Source organism: Hyla sarda, chromosome 9, assembly GCF_029499605.1.
Source record: "Hyla sarda isolate aHylSar1 chromosome 9, aHylSar1.hap1, whole genome shotgun sequence".
Classification (NCBI taxonomy): Eukaryota; Metazoa; Chordata; class Amphibia; order Anura; family Hylidae; genus Hyla; species Hyla sarda.
The window spans coordinates 149286364-149306560 of NC_079197.1; the positions used below are offsets into that span (position 1 = coordinate 149286364).

Consider the following 20197-nt stretch of genomic DNA (forward strand, 5'->3'; position numbering starts at 1 on the left):
ACCCCTCATGGAATTGAATAAGGGGTGCAGTGAGCATTTACACCCCACTGGCGTTTGACAGATATTTGAAACAGTGGACTGTGCAAATCAAAAATTTTATTTTTCATTTTCACAGACCACTGTTCCAAAAATCTGTCATACACCAGTGGGGTGTAAATGCTCACTGCACCCTTTATTACATTCCGTGAGGGGTGTAGTTTCCAAAATGGGGTCACATATGGATATTTATTGTTTTGTGTTTGTCAGAACTGCTGTAACAATCAGCCACCCCTGTGCAAATCGCCTCAAATGTACATGGTGCACTCTCCCTTCTGGGCCTTGTTGTGCGCCCCCAGAGCACTTTGCGCCCACATATGGGGTATCTCCATAGTCGGGAGAAATTGCGTTACAAATTTTGGGGGTCTTTTTTCCCCTTTTACCTCTTGTGAAAATGAAAAGTATAGGGCAACACCAGCATGTCAGTGTAAAAAATTTTATTTTTTTACACTAACATGCTGGTGTAGACCCCAACTTCACCTTTTCATAAGGGGTTAAAGAAGAAAAAGCCCCCCAAAATTTGTAAGGCAATTTCTCCAGAGTACGGCGATACCCCATATGTGTCCCAAAACTCTTGCCCTGAAATACGACAGGGCTCCAAAGTGAGAGAGCGCCATGCGCATTTGAGGCCTGAATTAGGGATTTGCATAGGGGTATTCTATGCCAATGATTCCCAAACAGGGTGCCTCCAGCTGTTGCAAAACTCCCAGCATGCCTGGACAGTCAATGGCTGTCCGGCAATACTGGGAGTTATTATTTTGCAACAGCTGGAGGCTCCGTTTTGGAAACAGTAGCGTACCAGACGTTTTTCATTTTTTGGGGGGAGGGGGGCTGTGTAGGGGTATGTGTATATGTAGTGTGTTTTACTTTTTATTTTAGGTTAGTGTAAGTGTAGTGTAGTGTTTTTAGGGTACAGTCACACGGGCAAAGGTTCACAGCAAGTTTGCCGCTGGAAGTTTGAGCTGCAGCGCAAAATTTGCGCCATCTCAAACTTGCAGCACTCACTGTAAACCTCCGCCCATGTGAGTGTACCCTGTATATTCACATTGGGGGGGGGGGGGAGGCAAACATCCAGCTGTTGCAAACTCCGAGCATGCCCTTTGGCTGTCTGAGCATGCTGGGAGTTGTAGTTTTGCAACAGCTGGAGGAACGCTGGTTTGGAAACACTAAGTTAAGTAATAAACTTTCAAGTGTTTTGCAACCAAACTTAGTGTTTCCAAACCAGTGTGCCTCCAGCTGTTGCAAAACTACAACTCCCAGCATGCATGGTCTGTCAGTGCATGCTGGGAGTTATAGTTTTGCAACAATTGCAACAGCTGGAGGCACTGAGGTAGGAAACGGACAATGTTTCCCAACTAGTGTGCCTACAGTTGTTGCAAAACTACAACTCCCAGCATGCCCAGACTGCCCAGGCATGCTGGAAGTTGTAGTTCGGCAATATCTAAAGGATCAGATGTTGCCGAACTACAACTTCCAGCATGCTTGGGCAGTCTGGGAATGCTGGGAGTTGTAGTTTTGCAACATCTGGAGGTCCACAGTTTGGAGACCACTGTATAATGGTCTCCAATCTGTGCTCTTCCAGATGTTAGAGAACTACAACTCCCAGCATGCCTGGACAGACTGAGCATGCTGAGATTTGTAGTTTTGCAACATCTGGAAGAGCACAGATTGGAGACCATTATACAGTGGTCTCCAAACTGTGGACCTCCAGATGTTGCAAAACTACAACTCCCAGCATGCCCAGAAAGCCAAAGGCTGTCTGGGCATGCTGGGAGTTGCAGTTTTGAAACGCTCAGAGGCAGCAGTGAGATCGCTTTACGGCGATCTCACTGCTGCCAATGAAGATGCCGCCCTGCTGCCGGAAACTCACCTCCGGGACGCAGCGCAGCCGGGACCGCATGGAGGACGCCGGGACCGCCGGGACCACTCGGGACACCGCTCGGACAGGTAAGTGACGCCGGGGGACGGGTCAGGGACACTTAGCAGAGCGGTGTGTGTCCCGATCCCCGTGATCAGGACTCACACACCGCGCTGCTAAGTATTTTCATAGCGAAACGCTGCTATCAGCTGGTCAGATTTGACCAGCTGATAGCAGCGATCGCTGGGGGGGGGGGGTGGGGGATGAAACCCCCCGTGGTCGCACGGTAAGATGGCTGGCTATCAGTGATAGCCACCATCTTTCCAGGCCCTGCGAGTAGCGGCAGTAATGTTCATGACGTACCTGTATGTCATGGGTCGGGAACACCTTGCCACCCATGACGTACAGGTATGTCATAGGTCGGGAAGGGGTTAAAGGGGTACTCCGGTGGAAAGCTTTTTTTTTTTTTTTTTTTTATCAACTGGTGCCAGAAAGTTAAACAGATTTGTAAATTACTTCTATTAAAAAATCTTAATCCTTCCAGTACTTATTAGCTGCTGAATACTAGAGATGACATTTTTCTTTTTGAAACACAGAGCTCTCTGCTGACATCACGAGCACAGTGCTCTCTGCTGACACCTCTGTCCATTTTAAGAACTGTCCAGAGTAGGAGAAAATCCCCATAGCAAACATATGCTGCTCTGGACAGTTCCTAAAATGGACAGAGATGTCAGCAGAGAGCACTGTGGTCATGATGTCAGCAGACAGCTCTGTGTTTCAAAAAGTAAAGAATTTCCTCTGTAGTATTCAGCAGCTAATAAGTACTGGAAGGATTAAGAATTTTTAATAGAAGTAATTTACAAATCTGTTTAACTTTCTGGCACCAGTTTAAAAAAATAAAAATAAATAAATAAAGAGTTTTCCACCGGAGTACCCCTTTCAGCACTATATTGCAACATTTGGGGGAGATCAAAACCTGTCCAGAGAAAGTTGTCCTCAGCAACCAATCAGCTTGCATCTTTCATGTTCAACAAGGCCTCTGCAAAATGAAAGTAGTGATCTGATTGGTTGCTATGGGCAACTTTTCCTTTGTGCAGGTTTTGATAAATCTCCCCCTATGTGTTTACTGGCACTATTATATAGGCACTGTATGGCAGTATTTTGTAGACAAAGCACTGTATGGTTGTGTAGTGCCGGGTGAGGCTATGAGGTGATGCAGGGTCTGGTGGTATTAACCCTTAGTTGTCGTGACGCCAGGGTAAGGTTTGCTCAGTATTAGAGGTCCTGACGCCAACCGGCCCACAAACGGCAGGGATAATAAATGGAATGTCCACAGCAGATTGTATGAGATAACTGGAAACTTTTACTTGAACTTTTACGCAACAGTCTTTACAATTATACGGTGTCTCTCGAGGTAACCGGGATGCAGGTTCCTCACAGGCTTTGCTGGGACTTTTAGTAAGCCACTGTGCTACTTATTATAAGATTTGAGTGGAATAGTAGTGACACAGGATTTGTAGCTTGAGCTTTATAACTCACGGTTTTAGTGGCTGCTGGTCCTTTAGGCTTTGGCCTAGTTGAGATGAATGAAGATAGAGAGATATATATATATATACTGATTGTGCTTGCTTGATAGTCCAGCAGGAAGAGTACAGGAACAAGAGAGTGAATTTAGTGAATGCAGCCCCTTATATACAAGGGGGGGGGGGCTGGACTAATCCCATTGGTTGCAAAGCCTGTAAGTCCTGAACCCAGAAAACTCTGGGTACATCACATGACATTAACACATGACCCAGGAAGTTCCAAAATATCTGTACAACCATTATGACATCTCACGTGACCTGAGTAGGTCCTATTCATTTATACAGTATACAAAAATATTTATATGAGGCGACCAAGGGGCAAGCCCTGCAGGAGAGCCCTGTGGAATGGAGGGACTCTAGCTGAGGGGACTTTAGACAGGGACAGGACAAGGTCCTGTACCGGGACACCACAATTGTAATATTAAGCCAGTACAAAGCAATGTTAGGTGTTGCTATTATATAGGCCAGTGTTTCCCAACCAGGGTGCCTCCAGCTGTTGCGGAACTACAACTCCCAGCATGCCCGGACAGCCGAAGGCTGTCCGGGCATGCTGAGAGTTGTAGTTCCGCAACAGCTGGAGGCACCCTGGTTGGGAAACACTGATATAGGCATTGCATGGTAGGAAAATCTGCTCAGGCTGTAACACCAATCCTGTACTCTCCAGGTCATAAAAAAGGAAAGACTTTTATGGCCATCATGTTTTACTGCATTACACTGTAGAAGCGTGCGCTGGCACTATTCTACTAGAACAGTAAGTTTTATTCATCATTGACTATAAATATATACTGTACATATCGGCAATGAGGTGTAACCCGTCAGCTTTATATCGTGGGGCACAGGGATTTGTTGCCAATTATTATTTTATTATTCAAATAAATGAGCGAGGAGGAGGAGGAGGAGGAGGAGCAGCTCCAAACACATATGCACCATTTCCATTATGTATATGGCTTTTATAAATAATGGATGAAACCTGATGGTTTAATGGAGCCATGATGGATCACCTTTGTACAATGCACTTCCCAGTCTTGCAAGCCAACACGATATGATCTATGCTTCCCAGTGGTTAGCACTGGGGTCCTGGGTTTACAGCATCATCTGCATGGAGTTTGTATGTTCTCCCTGGTTTTCCTCCCACTCTTCAAGAACATACTAATAGGTTACTTTGGAATTCATATGGTGAGCCCCAATAGGAACAGGGACTGATGTGAGGTGTACAGTGTCTTTGTACAGTGCTACGTAAAATGTTGGTGCTATAAAAATGAGCATTAAAAATAATAAAGTACCGGTACAGTATTGGTTTGAGTTTCTTCTTCTATAGATATGAAGCAGAATTTACAATGTGTCCCTTCCAAAAAGGGTCAAAATAAGATTTGGGGGGGGGGGGGGGGGCTCATTTCAAGTATAAAATAGGGACCAGACCTATTTGTATAACATATTGGTAGGGCAACCATGTATAGCAGGGGTACTCAACTGGCATACTGCGGTCCAGATTCGGACCACCGCGGCCGCCAGTCATCTGGACGGATCTCCCCACATTCATTTGTATAAGTGTCTTTAAGACACCAATACAAATGAATAGCCGCGGCTCTGAGTGAGGGAGCACTGTGTTCCATGCCCGGCGCTTCTCCTATGATGCAGTCAGCGCGATTAGTGCTGCCTGCATCATCTGCTCTGGCCAGGCCTGACTAGAAGAGGTCAGAGCAGCACGGGACCTGGGATGGGAGCCAAGCTCTCCGGTACAAATTTGTGTTCCCCCACCTGTGACTCTCCAGTTGTTGTAGAACTACAGTTCCCATCATGACCTTCTGTCTATGCATGATGGGAGTTGTAGTTTGCAACAGCGGCATCACCAATTCTGGGGGCACTGTGGCATCAATTTGCAGCAAAGAGGTACAATTAGTCGTTACAGGGCAGAGTGTTTATGGGCCACAGCGTGTGGCAGTAATACTGTATACCCGGGGCCACAGCGTGTGGCAGTAATACTGTATACCCGGGGCCACAGCGTGTGGCAGTAATACTGTATACCCGGGGCCACAGCGTGTGGCAGTAATACTGTATACCCGGGGCCACAGCGTGTGGCAGTAATACTGTATACCCGGCGCCACAGCGTGTGGCAGGATTATATTCCGGCGACAGCGTGTGGCAGGATTATATATTCCGGGGACACAGCGTGTGGCAGGATTATATATTCCGGGGACACAGCGTGTGGCAGGATTATATATTCCGGGGACACAGCGTGTGGCAGGATTATATATTCCGGGGACACAGCGTGTGGCAGGATTATATATTCCGGGGACACAGCGTGTGGCAGGATTATATATTCCGGGGACACAGCGTGTGGCAGGATTATATATTCCGGGGACACAGCGTGTGGCAGGATTATATATTCCGGGGACACAGCGTGTGGCAGGATTATATATTCCGGGGACACAGCGTGTGGCAGGATTATATATTCCGGGGACACAGCGTGTGGCAGGATTATATATTCCGGGGACACAGCGTGTGGCAGGATTATATATTCCGGCGACACAGCGTGTGGCAGGATTATATATTCCGGCGACACAGCGTGTGGCAGGATTATATATTCCGGCGACACAGCGTGTGGCAGGATTATATATTCCGGCGACACAGCGTGTGGCAGGATTATATATTCCGGCGACACAGCGTGTGGCAGGATTATATATTCCGGGGACACAGCGTGTGGCAGGATTATATATTCCGGGGACACAGCGTGTGGCAGGATTATATATTCCGGGGACACAGCGTGTGGCAGGATTATATATTCCGGGGACACAGCGTGTGGCAGGATTATATATTCCGGGGACACAGCGTGTGGCAGGATTATATATTCCGGGGACACAGCGTGTGGCAGGATTATATATTCCGGGGACACAGCGTGTGGCAGGATTATATATTCCGGGGACACAGCGTGTGGCAGGATTATATATTCCGGGGACACAGCGTGTGGCAGGATTATATATTCCGGGGACACAGCGTGTGGCAGGATTATATATTCCGGGGACACAGCGTGTGGCAGGATTATATATTCCGGGGACACAGCGTGTGGCAGGATTATATATTCCGGGGACACAGCGTGTGGCAGGATTATATATTCCGGGGACACAGCGTGTGGCAGGATTATATATTCCGGGGACACAGCGTGTGGCAGGATTATATTCCGGGGACACAGCGTGTGGCAGGATTATATTCCGGGGACACAGCGTGTGGCAGGATTATATTCCAGGGACACAGCGTGTGGCAGGATTATATTCCAGGGACACAGCGTGTGGCAGGATTATATTCCAGGGACACAGCGTGTGGCAGGATTATATTCCAGGGACACAGCGTGTGGCAGGATTATATTCCAGGGACACAGCGTGTGGCAGGATTATATTCCAGGGACACAGCGTGTGGCAGGATTATATTCCAGGGACACAGCGTGTGGCAGGATTATATTCCAGGGACACAGCGTGTGGCAGGATTATATTCCAGGGACACAGTGTGTGGCAGGATTATATTCCAGGGACACAGTGTGTGGCAGGATTATGTTCAGGGGCCCAGTGTGTGGCAGGATTATATTCAGGGGGTACAGTAGGTGGCAGTATTCTATTCAGGGTCACAGTGTGTGGCAGTATTATATTCAGGGGGTACAGTGTGTGGCAGTATTATATTCAGGGGGTACAGTGTGTGGCAGGATTATATTCAGAGAGTACAGTGTGGCAGGATTATATTCAGGGGTACAGTGTGTGGCAGTATTATATTCTGGGGTTGCAATGTGTGTTAGTATTATATTCAGAGGGTACAGTTTGTGGCAGTATTCTATTCAGGGGTACAGTGTGTGACAGTATTCAGGGGTACAACGTGTGGTAGTATATTCAGAGGGTATAGTGTGTGGTAGTATTATATTCAGAGGGTACAGTGTGTGGCATTATTATATTCAGGGGTACAGTGTGTGGTAGTATTATATTCAGGTCATATATCCTCCACAGTTCAGTTGCTCGTTTGCTCTTTCCTTCATGGCACTGAGGCCACTATTTGTGAACCAGGCCTTAGCGTTCAGCTCGGACCTTCACTGGATGGCAGACCTGGATAAGCGGACCCTCACTAAAAATAGTTGAGTCCCCCTGATGTATAGGAGAGGTGACCGGCCATATACAAAACCAGTGACTCCCTCAGACTTCAAAAAAAAAAAAATGAAGAAAGAAAGAGAGCCATACAACTGCATAGCCACTTTTGCACCTCTTCTCCCCTGTATCGGATCACCTTATGGCCATAAAGAGATGCACATTTTTCAGAAATAAGGAGGTCCCCGGGGTGAACAGTGTATACAATTCATCCAAATACCCGTACAATATTTTATTCTATGTAAACATTGGATTATATACGCGCCGTTCTCCTCACCTGCAGACTGCTTCTTCTCTGCTCATCGGTATCCAGGTCCAGAAGGTCATCAATATTCACCTCATCGGGCATGTCCATTTCCTACAAGACAGAAGCATGAAATACTGAATAAAGGGTTAATAGAGAAATGACTTCTAGACAGGTTCACATAGTGATCACATGAGAATGGAGGAAGCTGTAAAGGAAATGGGAGGTTTACATACTGAGAGTCTCCAGGATGGCTGGTGGGTCTCAAAGGGGCCACTAAGACCGCTAATAGGGTTATTATTCAATAATTACAGAATGGCTGTGCTGGAAGAAGTCAGAAGACCAGTGGGGAAAGTTGAGCGGAAAATTAAAGGATTACCCAGGAGATATAGAGAAGTGGCTCTCTGAACTCATCAAAACGACTTCACATTGGGCGCAAATTATTTCATCCGTGTATGGAAGGAGTAATCCTTTTACCTGGAACCATTACCATAAAACAGAAGAAGCTAACCTTATAAACTGAGCCAAGGGATAAGCAGTCGCTCAGAACTACACAGCTGATATAGTACCATATATAGTTAGCCGGTTATACATCTTCTAATTATACTGTACCTTATAAGTACAGCTGCTTTGGTAGTGAGCCCAATATAATATTAGGCTGTATCAAGAAGAACCCCACCCTGCTACCCATGCCAACATGGGAAGCTTGGGTACCATAATGTCTCAGTGGTTAGTGCCGTTGCCCTACAGAACTGGGTCCAGTGTTCAAATCCAACCATGGAAATTTGCACAGAAATTGTAATTTCTCTTGTTTCCATTGGTTTCTTCCAGGTTAAAATTTATACTTCTATCTGGATTTGTGTATCTGAAGTTTATATAGTGTTATGTACCTTAAGTTAATTACCTTAAGTAATGTTGCTATGTATTGTAACCAAGGAAGGTACCGGTGACCATGTGACTTCTAGGATGACCTATGGGACCCCTCCAGTCTCTCCCCATATAAACCCTGGGAGGAGCTAGCTAGTTAGTTCTATGCATGCTGAGGAACAGTCAAGACCTAGAGAGTGTGTCTGGTGTCCTGAGGAGGCATAAAGCCTACCACGCAGCCACACATCCACAAATCCACTATTCCACAGGTGAACGTCAAAACCTGGTAAGCTACATACAGGGTTAAGTCAGTCTAATCAAGTCAGTCAAGATCAGTCTGTATACAGTCAGCGTGGGCCTGCAGCAAATTGTCCAAATCCACTATAAGTCTCTGAAGTCACTGGTCACCTTCTTGGAACTAACTGAGCTGTCAAGACTGTTACACCCGTCTATCTCAATAAAGCTGCCGTTGTTCCGTAACTTTGTGTCGGAGTCATTATTTGCCCCATGCCTAGCCCAGGATCCAGCGGTATACCTTCAGGTGGTGCAGAGGGTAAACCACACCCTGGCATCACGAATACAAGGGGTTAATGCCATCTGCCCTTAGGGTAATAACATCTGCCCTCATCACACCCTCTCCACATATACATCCAAGGATTATAAGTAACTAGCAGAGTAACCAGTGTTTCCCGGTCTTTCAATTTAAATTTTGTGGGAAGGAAAACAAACAAACTTCACATCTCATCCTTATATACCAACCTCATGTCCCGTCCTAATATCTCGTCCCTAGTATTAACTATTCTCTGCTCCTGCCTGTTGGACATTTGGCAGGATGTTCAAAAGTCCCGGGCAATCTCTACAGCCCAAAAGTAACGTGATCAGGAGATATACCGGAAGTCAAATAGGACTTCAGAGAAACCCTACATACATACACAAATTGAGTTTTATATTAAAGGGTACCTTCCATGAAAAAAACTTGATTATAGATTAATGTATGCAGAATAACTTTCCAACAGCATGTTATAAAAAAAATATGCTTCTTTCTATTTAATTTTTCCACTTTGAAAAAATGACCACTAGGTGTCTCCCTACCAGTCTTTTTTTTTAAATAGATTTCAGACTCATGCACGAGTCCTAAATCTCAGACTGCAGCCGGGACATAGACAAGCTCAACACTACTCCCTGGCAGCGAGTAGTGTTGAGTTTGTCTGTGTCCCGGCTGCAGTCTGAGATTTAGGACTCCAGCATGAGTCTGAAATCTATAATAAAAAAAAAAAAAAGACTGGTAGGGAGACACCTAGTGGTCATTTTTTCAAAGTGGAAAATTAAATAGAAAGAAGCATATTTTTTAATAACATGCTATTGGAAAGTTATTCTGCATACATTAATCTATAATATCAAAAGTTTTCATGAAAGGTATCATTTAAATATAAAGATAAGTAGCAGAGTACCTGGAGTTGCCCAGCCTTCCTAACTAAACCTTGTGGGAGAGGAAAAATAAAATAAAATGATGCTCTTGTCCTCATGGGCCAACCACCGGTGGGACTGAGATGTGATAAAGAGATTGTATGCCAAAAATAGGAGGCGTAGCTTCATTGGGGGTGTGGCTCATTGTGAAGGCGTGGCTTGCAAGCTGGACCGACACACTCACCAGAAGATGCAGAGCTTGCGGAGTAAGGTATTGAAGTCCATTAGACTTGCATGGGACTTTAGACAAAAATCCTGACATTCACAAATTGGGGATGAGTTAGGATTAATTCAACTACAGTGGTCCCTCAAGTTACAATATTAATTGGTTCCAGGATGACCATAGTATGTTGAAACCATTGTATGTTGAGACCATAACTCTATGGAAATCTGGTAATTGGTTCTGAAGCCACCAAAATGTCATCCGAAAATAGGAAAAAGTGACAAGTAAAGAAAAATAAGTAGATAACTAATAGAAATAAAGCAAATCCTTACATATAAAAGTAAGAAAGATCTGCTGGGAGCTGTAATCACTGTCTATGTCCGTGTTTCCCAACCAGGGTGCCTACAGCTGTTGCAAAACTATAACTCCCAGCATGCTGGGAGTTGTAGCTTTGCAACAGCTGGAGGCACCCTGGTTGGGAAACAATGGTTTTTGTAGAGGACAGGAGCTTCTTTACAGTACACACAGTGTAGCCCCCCTTACTTGGTGTCCAGAGGAGCAGCTAACCCAGGCACAGGTGAGGAGCAGCTAACCCTGGCACAGGTAAGGAGTAGTACAGAACTTGTAGTTCCTCCCTGTACTGTAGGGGGCGCTACCAGACACCAGTCAGTGCATACACTTCATTAATACAGGTGATTTACCAGTAAAATGCCCATTCTGATTGGTCAGTTCCTCCAGTTGTGACACGTCTCACAGATCTGGACTGTCCGTACATTGTATGTTGAGTCTGGTTTCAAGTTACAATGGTCCAGAAAAAAACATTGTATGTTGAAGCCATTGTAAGTTGAGGGATGACTGTATTCTATATTTTTAGATGACATATACTGTAACGTGTATTATGGAAATTTCTCCAGCCACTTGGAAATTTTGTTGGAACATACACCCACTGAGTTTTAGATAGATATACAAATTGATTTTTAAAATCATCAACTTCCAGTAAATACTACACTAGGATACGGAATATACTGTAATGGACGTTTGATGCAGTCCAGACCCCCTCTACATCTGTGCACAACACAATGACTGCTGTAAAGTAAATCATAAAATACTGTTAACAACTGAACACACACTATAAAAGACGACCATTATAGACACCGCCATATATCAGTCACTACATGGATCAATAAGCCAGTGAAGCCTAGCAGACACCAAGACTAAAATACGATTGATTACATAAGCTATTGGTTTTCATTTGTAACACTAGTGAAGGGGGCACACTGGGGGACAAATCATTAAAATAAACCCCAATATATAAATATTCTTTATTTACTAAGAGTGGAGTGTAGGTTTCTTTGTGGGGTTTGATTTCCAACTGGTATTTTCCCAAGGTATTTACTAAGGTTTCCCTACGTGTTTTTTTACTTTTTTTACTTTTTTTATTTTTTTTTTTTTACACACACACACACACACGTTTTGATCTGTCGGGTTTTCCTCAAATCCACCACATTTTCTGTGGAAACCTTAGTAAATACAGTAAAACACCCCCCCCCCCCCCGACCTACGATGCTTTTGTATGTCGGGGCCATTGCATAAACGGCAGCGCTGACTGCTTCAGCTGCCGGCGGACAGCCATTTACGGTGCCCCGTGTGCTCCGGTGATGGTCTCCTACCTGTCCTCGGGGCTCCAGTGCGTCCTCTTCGGGATCCCCTCCATCGCCGGCGCTCTCCATTGCCGTCATCAAGTCGCCACGCACGCCGTCCCGTCATGCAATAGGAGCGGGTGCGTAGTGACGCGACGACGGCAACGTGAGAGCGACGATCCCAGGCAGCAGACATGTTCCGGAGCGATATGGACATCACGGGGACGCGGCAACAGACATCCAGGGCAGCGCTGACGGTCCGGAGCGGCAGAGACAGGCGAGTACAACTTCCTATTCTTTACATTGCACGGATCCCTCAACATACGATGGTTTCAACAAACGATGGTCCATTTGGAACGGATTACCATCGTATGTTGAGGGACCACTGGTATGTTGGGATTTTTCAAAACTGTCGGACCACGCCTACTTTATCCCGTGACCACACACCCCTTTCGGGTTTTTCTTGTAAAATGGAGGGTTTTGGATTTTTTTTTGGTCGCAAATTGTGTCGCAAGGGACAAGCAGACAAAAAATAAAAAAAATTTAAAAAAAAAAAAAGTCGGAATCACGTTTGTAAATAAACCCCATTGTGTTCACAGTGAGAAATGGTGGATCCATGGTAAGGAACTCACACATTTTCATTATATGTCACAAAAATAGTCTGTGCTACAAAGTCTAAGTCAGAAAAATAAAATGGTCAAAAAAAAAAATTTATATTGTTTCCCAAATGTGTCACAAAGGGCATTCTAAGGGCTCATTCATACTTTTTACAAATTTCCACAAGAAGAAACTTTTGGACGGACATCGCTAACAGCAACCCCCCCCCCCCCCTCTAGAATCTACGTATACTGTCTGCGACAATCTGCTGCACCATCCAATTTACTACCTCATAGTACCGGGACTTTTCCAGCAGATTCAGCTATAAAAGTTCTGCTACTATTCTGAGCAGCAGAATCCCTCCGAGATTAATAGGTTTCTACTGCAAACGGAATCCGCACGCAATTTCCTAGTGGAAATTGTGCATGAAAATTCTGTAGTGTGAACGGGTCCTATAGCACAGAACAGGGCCCATACTGTATGAGGAAACTGGCTTTTATTGGTTCTGCATCTTCGTCCCATTTACGACCCCTGGCAGAAATGCTGAAATCACCAGATTGAACATTCCAAATTCATGAAAGATCCCTCAAACAAATGAGAGGAAATATTATAAATTTACGCTGCGGAAAATCTGCCACAAGCCCCATTGAAGTCAGTAGGGACTGCGGCGGATTTTCCACAGCGTAAATTCCGCCACGGACAATCTGCTATGGACAGTCGAGAAAAGTCCGCCCCTTTCAAATATGCTGTGAAAAACCTGCAAAAACAAAGAGCGTGTGAACGCACCCTAAAGGGGTATTCTGACTTCTGGAAGTAACGTTAAGTGTACTGACCACAGAATGAAGTTGTCCTGTCATTTCAAAATAATCCCCTCAAAAAAAATGTCACAAAAGAAAATAAATAAATATTAATTGTCATTCCCCCCCCCCCCCCCAACTCTCTCCACCCCTGCCCCATTAAAATAGAGTCTCACATAAAAAGCACAAAAACATAAATTGCGCAAAAACAAAAACAAGCCCTTATGTTGCGAAAAATATATGTTCGGGATAAAAAAAAAAAATAACACATTTGCTAGATCATCAAGGCCAAAGCTGTCTGCAGTGTTAAGGGGTTAAACACACAGTTCCCAATAACTTTGGTATGCCAGAACCAGTGCAGGAAATGTATTATCTATTCTTGTCTTAAAACAATACAGAGCCGGTTCAGCAAGATACCCTTATATCTAGAGGATAGTTCACATGACTACAGTGTGCAAATGTCTGGGCACTGGGTCATATCCTTAAAGGGGTTATCCAGGATATAGATATAGATATATATATATATATATATATATATATATATATATATATATATATATATATATATATATATATATATATAGCTCCAGAAAGTTTAAACAGACTTGTAAATCACTTCTATTAAAAAATCTTAATCCTTTCAATAATTATCAGCTGCTGAAGTTGAGTTGTTCTTATCTGTCTAAGTGCTCTCCGATGACACCTGTCTTGGGAACCGCCCAGTTTAGAAGCAAATCCCCATAGCAAACCTTTTCTACTCTGTGCAGTTCCGGAGACAAGCAGCGATGTCAGCAGAGAGCACTGTTGCCACACAGAAAACAACAACTCAACTTCAGCAGCTGATAATTATTGAAAGGATTAAGATTTTTTTTATAGAAGAAATTTACAAATCTGTTTAACTTTCTGGAGCCAGTTGAGATATTAAAAAAATAAATAAATAAAAATAAGTTTTTTCCTGGAATACCCCTTTAAGGTTGACGTCCTTGACAACAAAATGCATTTTACAAGAGTCATCATGTGAAATTAAAGTATAGTAAGAAATCTTATGGTTCCACACACAATAATATATCATTCTTCATATAAGCTGCCATCGTAGCCTGTAACAGGCTGACCTCAATGCATATCTTTAACCAAATTTTATACTATATAATCTAATAAACGTATGCTAAAAATGCATGTTTTGCTAGGCCTAAAGGGTTAAACTCAGGGTAAATAGATTTAGTATAGAATCGCTCTTTGTGGGTCACCTTGTCACACCATAGATAACAAAGATGGACCCAGCTGCCCAATTAGCAGATAATGAGACGCTGCCCCCTGAGGATGGTGGTGACACTCAGAGAAGGGGGATGTGCTCCTCCAGGGACACTGATTAATGTCACATATACACAGTGTCCAGCCATGCTCACGGGAAGATGAATGATAGATGTCCCCGAGAAGCTGTTCAGAGCTGGGGACAACATGAATTATTTATATAATATGCAAGCATGAATATGTTATATAGAGGGAAAGTAATGGACCAGCTCAATAAACGCCATTCGGGCAACGTGCCAGGTTTACAGGCGGAACTTCTCTTATAGAAATGATCCTTTAGCTCATAAGGAATTATATATGAACAAATATGGCTCCAAAAAATGTATATTCCTGTTTTCAATGTCAATATTATATATACACATACACACACATACATATATATATATATACACATACACATATATATACACACACACACACATATATATACACACACACACACATATATATATACACACACACACACACACTTTTTTTACAAGCCATCCTAGTGCTCACCTTACAATCACAAATGACAAACCACAGAATGAGCCTTTATTGGGGAACAATTATAAATGGCGGTGGAGATTGTTTGCAGGTGGAGCCACCATCAGCTTGATAGCGGTAGTGCATTAAAGTTGTTAGAGGGTGTTGTATGCACTATTGATTTTGCACTTATGTGTATCTCATATTTCTTTCAGTTTTGGTTTTCTGGGTATGGTTTGATACTCATCACCTTATATCAAATGGACTATTACCCAGTTGTCCCCTGAGGATCCCGGCACCTTCCGGTGGGAAACGCATCGGGACTTGTTACATGACCTTGGGTCTACATTATGGTGCCTTTCTGGGTATTTGATTTGTATAATAATCGTGCAAACCAAGCGGCTTTGTGGTACTCCCATGATTGGTGGAGTCAGTCCAGTAATTAACACTTTTTTTGGTGTGTCAATTTAGGTTGTACCACCAGACTGGGGTTGATAACCAGTTTTTGGTTCCTAGGTCATAATTTATTTGATTACCACACAAGGGCCCATTTTATTGAAAGGATATATTAAAAAGGTTATGTTTTAATGCTGTTGCTTTGGTGATAATTTTTGCACAGTTTTGGGTATTAAAATCAGATTTATGGTTACTCTCTGTGATTTGTTAAAGGGTGCTCCCTCAATGATTGGCCATTCAAGTAACCAGCTGGCTATGAAGTGGCCCACTAATGTCTATGGCCAACTTAAAGGGGTATTCCAGGGAAAAAAAAAAATGTTATATATTAACTGGCTCCAGAAAGTTAAACAGATTTGTAAATGACTTCTATTAAAAAATCTTAATCCTTTCAGTACTTATGAGCTTCTGAAGTTAAGGTTGTTATTTTCTGTCTAAGTGCTCTCTGATGACACGTGTCTTGGGAACCGCCCAGTTTAGAAGTGGTTTACTATGGGGATTTGCATCTAAACTGGACGGTTCCCGACACACGTGTCATCAGAGAGCACTTAGACAGAAAAGAACAACCTTACCTTCAGAAGCTCATAAGTACTGAAAGGATTAAGATTTTTTAATAGAAGTAATTTACAAATCTGTGTAACTTTCTGGAGCCAGTTGATATATATATGAAAAAAAAAGATTTTTCCTGGACAACCCCTTTAACCCCTTAAGGACTCAGCCCATTTTGGCCTTAAGGACTCAGACAATTTAATTTTTACGTTTTCATTTTTTCCTCCTCGCCTTCTAAAAATCATAACTCTTTTATATTTTCATCCACAGACTAGTATGAGGGCTTGTTTTTTGCGCGACCAGTTGTCCTTTGTAATGACATCACTCATTATATCATAAAATGTATGGCGCAACCAAAAACTATTTTTGTGGGGAAATTAAAACGAAAAACGCAATTTTGCTAATTTTGGAAGGTTTTGTTTTCACGCCGTACAATTTATGGTAAAAATGACATGTGTTCTTTATTCTGAGGGTCAATACGATTAAAATGATACCCATTATTACATACTTTTATATTATTGTTGCGCTTAAAAAAAATCACAAACTTTTTAACCAAATTAGTATGTTTATAATCCCTTTATTTTGATGACCTCTAACTTTTTTATTTTTCCGTATAAGTGGCGGTATGGGGGCTCATTTTTTGCGCCATGATCTGTACTTTTTTTTTGATACCACATTTGCATATAAAAAACTTTGAATACACTTTTTATAATTTTTTTTTAATAAAATGTATTAAAAAAAGTAGGAATTTTGGACTTTTTTTTATTTTTTTTCGTTCACCGTACGGGATCATTAACATTTTATTTTAATAGTTCGGACATTTACGCACGCGGCAATACCAAATATGTCTATAAAAAATGTTTTTTACGCTTTTTGGGGGTAAAATAGGAAAAAACGGACGTTTTACTTTTTTATTGGGGGAGGGGATTTTTCACTTTTTTTACTTTTACATTTTTTTACATTTTTTTTTACACTTGAATAGTCCCCATAGGGGACTATTCATAGCAATACCATGATTGCTAATACTGATCTGTTCTATGTATAGGACATAGAACAGATCAGTATTATCGGTCATCTCCTGCTCTGGTCTGCTCGATCACAGACCAGAGCAGGAGACGCCGGGAGCCGCACGGAGGAAGGAGAGGGGACCTCTGTGCGGCGTTATGAATGATCGGATCCCCGCAGCAGCGCTGCGGGCGATCCGATCGTTCATTTAAATCGCGAACTCCCGCAGATGCCGGGATCTGTATTGATCCCGGCACCTGAGGGGTTAATGGCGGACGCCCGCGAGATCGCGGGCGTCGGCCATTGCCGGCGGGTCCCTGGCTGCGATCAGCAGCCGGGATCAGCCGCGCATGACACGGGCATCGCTCCGATGCCCGCGGTTATGCTTAGGACGTAAATGTACGTCCTGGTGCGTTAAGTACCACCTCACCAGGACGTACATTTACGTCCTGCGTCCTTAAGGGGTTAAGGAGAGCCTGTCATCACTTCCATGTTGCCAGAACCACGAGTCATAGGGATGGTCCATAGTGGCTTCTTCCTTGACCGGTAGCCTAAAATGGAGAAATCTATGTTCCCATGCTGGAATTTCTGTCGGACATTCCGCAAACTGCGGTCGCTGGCATTATATGCCGGCACTAGGATCGCACCGGAATGCGCCGTCTCAGACGGCTATGCATTCTGTGCAGAGTCTGCAGAAAGAATTATTGTGTCCATTCCTTTTGCAGACACGGAAATTGGAATTGCCGTGCCAGAAACATCTGGCATGGAAATTCTGCCGTGTGCACAGCGCAGCAAAATCCTGTTGAATTCAACCGGACTCTGCTGCTCCAGATTCCGCATTGGATTACAACATGTGAACACGGCCTTACCGAAACAGGTAAAGGTCTATCAACCAAAGCCGGTGATGTTGGGAGAAGCCACCGGAGTCTGCTTCAATGAATTTTAGTTCAGGCAGCATGAAAGTATGGACAGGTGACTAGCTAAGTGCCTTGTTCATACGATTCCAGCTGAAAAGCCAAAAGCCCCACATGATTCAAGGCTGCTTTATTTCGATAGAGCAGTGTTCTCAAACTGTGGCCCTCCATAATATATATGTGGTAACCGGCACTAGTACCCCATTTCTCTATAGCAGTGGTCTCAAACTGTGGCCTCCGGATGTTGCAAAACTTCGACTCCCAGCATGCCCGGACAGCCGTTGGCTGTCCGGGCATGCTGGGAGTTGAAGTTTTGCAACATCCGGAGGCCAGTTTGAGACCACTGCTATAGAGAAATGGGGGTACTAGTGCCGGTTACCACATATATATTATGTGACTGTCTTATGGGGTCAGATCCCACAAAAAAAGTTACCGTTAAAAGGGGATCTCTGCCATAAGGTTATTTTAGTACGTACCTGGCAGACAGTAATGGACATGCTAAGGAAGGATCTGCGCTTGTCTTGGGGCTAAATGGCTATGTTGTGAGATTACCATAACACGGTGGCTAGCTTTTTGTGAACTGGTATTGTTTGGAATTATGGGATTTGTAGGCAAAAGAAGAAAACTCATTTTCCTCCCTCCCATTGAAACATAAATGAGCTGCATCCATTCAAAAGACCTGTGGTTTTCAATCAGGGTGCCTACAGCTGTTGCATTAGTTGCCGATTGATCTCTCTCCCACCAAGTGATCCCTCCACCCATTGAAGCAGACAGGCTCCCTGGCATGAGCTGACTAGTGAGTCAGGTCTCGGCCGCATTGCAACCTGGGAAAAATCTGAGACAGTCATTTTGTATGCTGTTAAAATATTGGGGTGAAAAAAAAAAATCACATAAGAATGGTGAGAAAACCGTCACACACACACACACACTGGTACAGACAATATATTATGAACTACACATACTTTACAGCCCCTGTAGCATAGTCAAATAAAAAAAAAAAATCCTGGAATACCCCTTTAATGGTCAATAGGTTATAAACCCATTAAAGTGCACACAATATAATATGCATTTTTGGGTAACAAAACTGCTGCGTCAGCTCCTGCAGGGCCCCATTGTTGACTCAACAACCAAACATGTAAAGAGTTTCACCCTCTAAAAGGGCTTTTACATGGGACGGTTATAGGCTGTACAAGCCAATTATCGCCCATTGTAAAAGACCCAACAACGAGATGCCAAAACGTTATCTTGTCTGCTGGAATTGTGCGGCCCTAAAACAATTGGTCTGCCTGTCTAAAAGGGCCCTTACAAAGACTGGGGAAATCCAACAATCTTGCGTTAAAGTGATTATCTTAGATAAACTCAAAAATGGCCCCATAAAGGAGGTTGTTCTCTTTGGACAATACCAAATGTGGAAAGGCTCCCTTGACAAAAAAAGGCTGGTCACAATGCATTCCCCCTGCTGGGTGACCCCAGTGATTCCCTTTAATCTGTGGGAAAACAATAGGTTTTCTACACTAGGCAACCTTTAGGTATTTTGAGATAAGAACGTGGATTCTACATCTTGGCTCTCGTCTACTTGTCTGTTCTTGAGGACCACCGTATAATGCTTCATTTTCAATGCAGCCCCTTGGTCACTACATTTGCTACCACAAATAGGCATTAATTGTGATTATATGAAATTATAGAGGTAGATTGGTTCAAAAGATGAGAATGTTAATGTATTGGGATCCCTTATCCATTATCTAAACGGAATAGTGGCTGCAAAGAGCATCACTTGAGGATGTACCTCTGGAGGACTCTGCATTTGGGCCATAAAGAACAATGGGGGAGATTTATCAAAACCTGTGCAGAGGAAGAGTGGTGCAGTTGCCCATAGCAACCAGATTGCTTCTTTCATTTTCCACAGGCCTCTTTAGAGGCCTGTGGAAAATGAAAGAAGCAATCTGATTGGTTGCTATGGGCAACTGCACCACTCTTCCTCTGCACAGGTTTTGATACATCTCCCCCAATGTGTAATGCTCACAGGTACATGTGCCATTAACTGGAGATCCCAACATTTGGGGTCTTGCAGAATTACATGCAAATATTTATACCATTTGTAGTGGAATAATGAGGCATGTAGGA

The 20197-nt window shown here is 43.6% G+C and overlaps 1 protein-coding gene across 2 annotated transcripts in view; it reads right to left on the minus strand.

Moving 5' to 3' along the window:
- Positions 1 to 20197, minus strand: part of PPP1R14A (protein phosphatase 1 regulatory inhibitor subunit 14A) — a 42964-nt gene that overhangs the window by 8371 nt on the left and 14396 nt on the right. For both annotated transcript variants that reach the window (XR_008847646.1, XM_056538438.1), the window contains exon 2: positions 7879 to 7959. Coding sequence is in view for 1 of the 2 variants with exons in the window: in XM_056538438.1 (XP_056394413.1) it covers positions 7879 to 7959 (81 nt within the window). In the remaining variant the exon portion in view is untranslated. The remainder of the gene's footprint in view (positions 1 to 7878; positions 7960 to 20197) is intronic.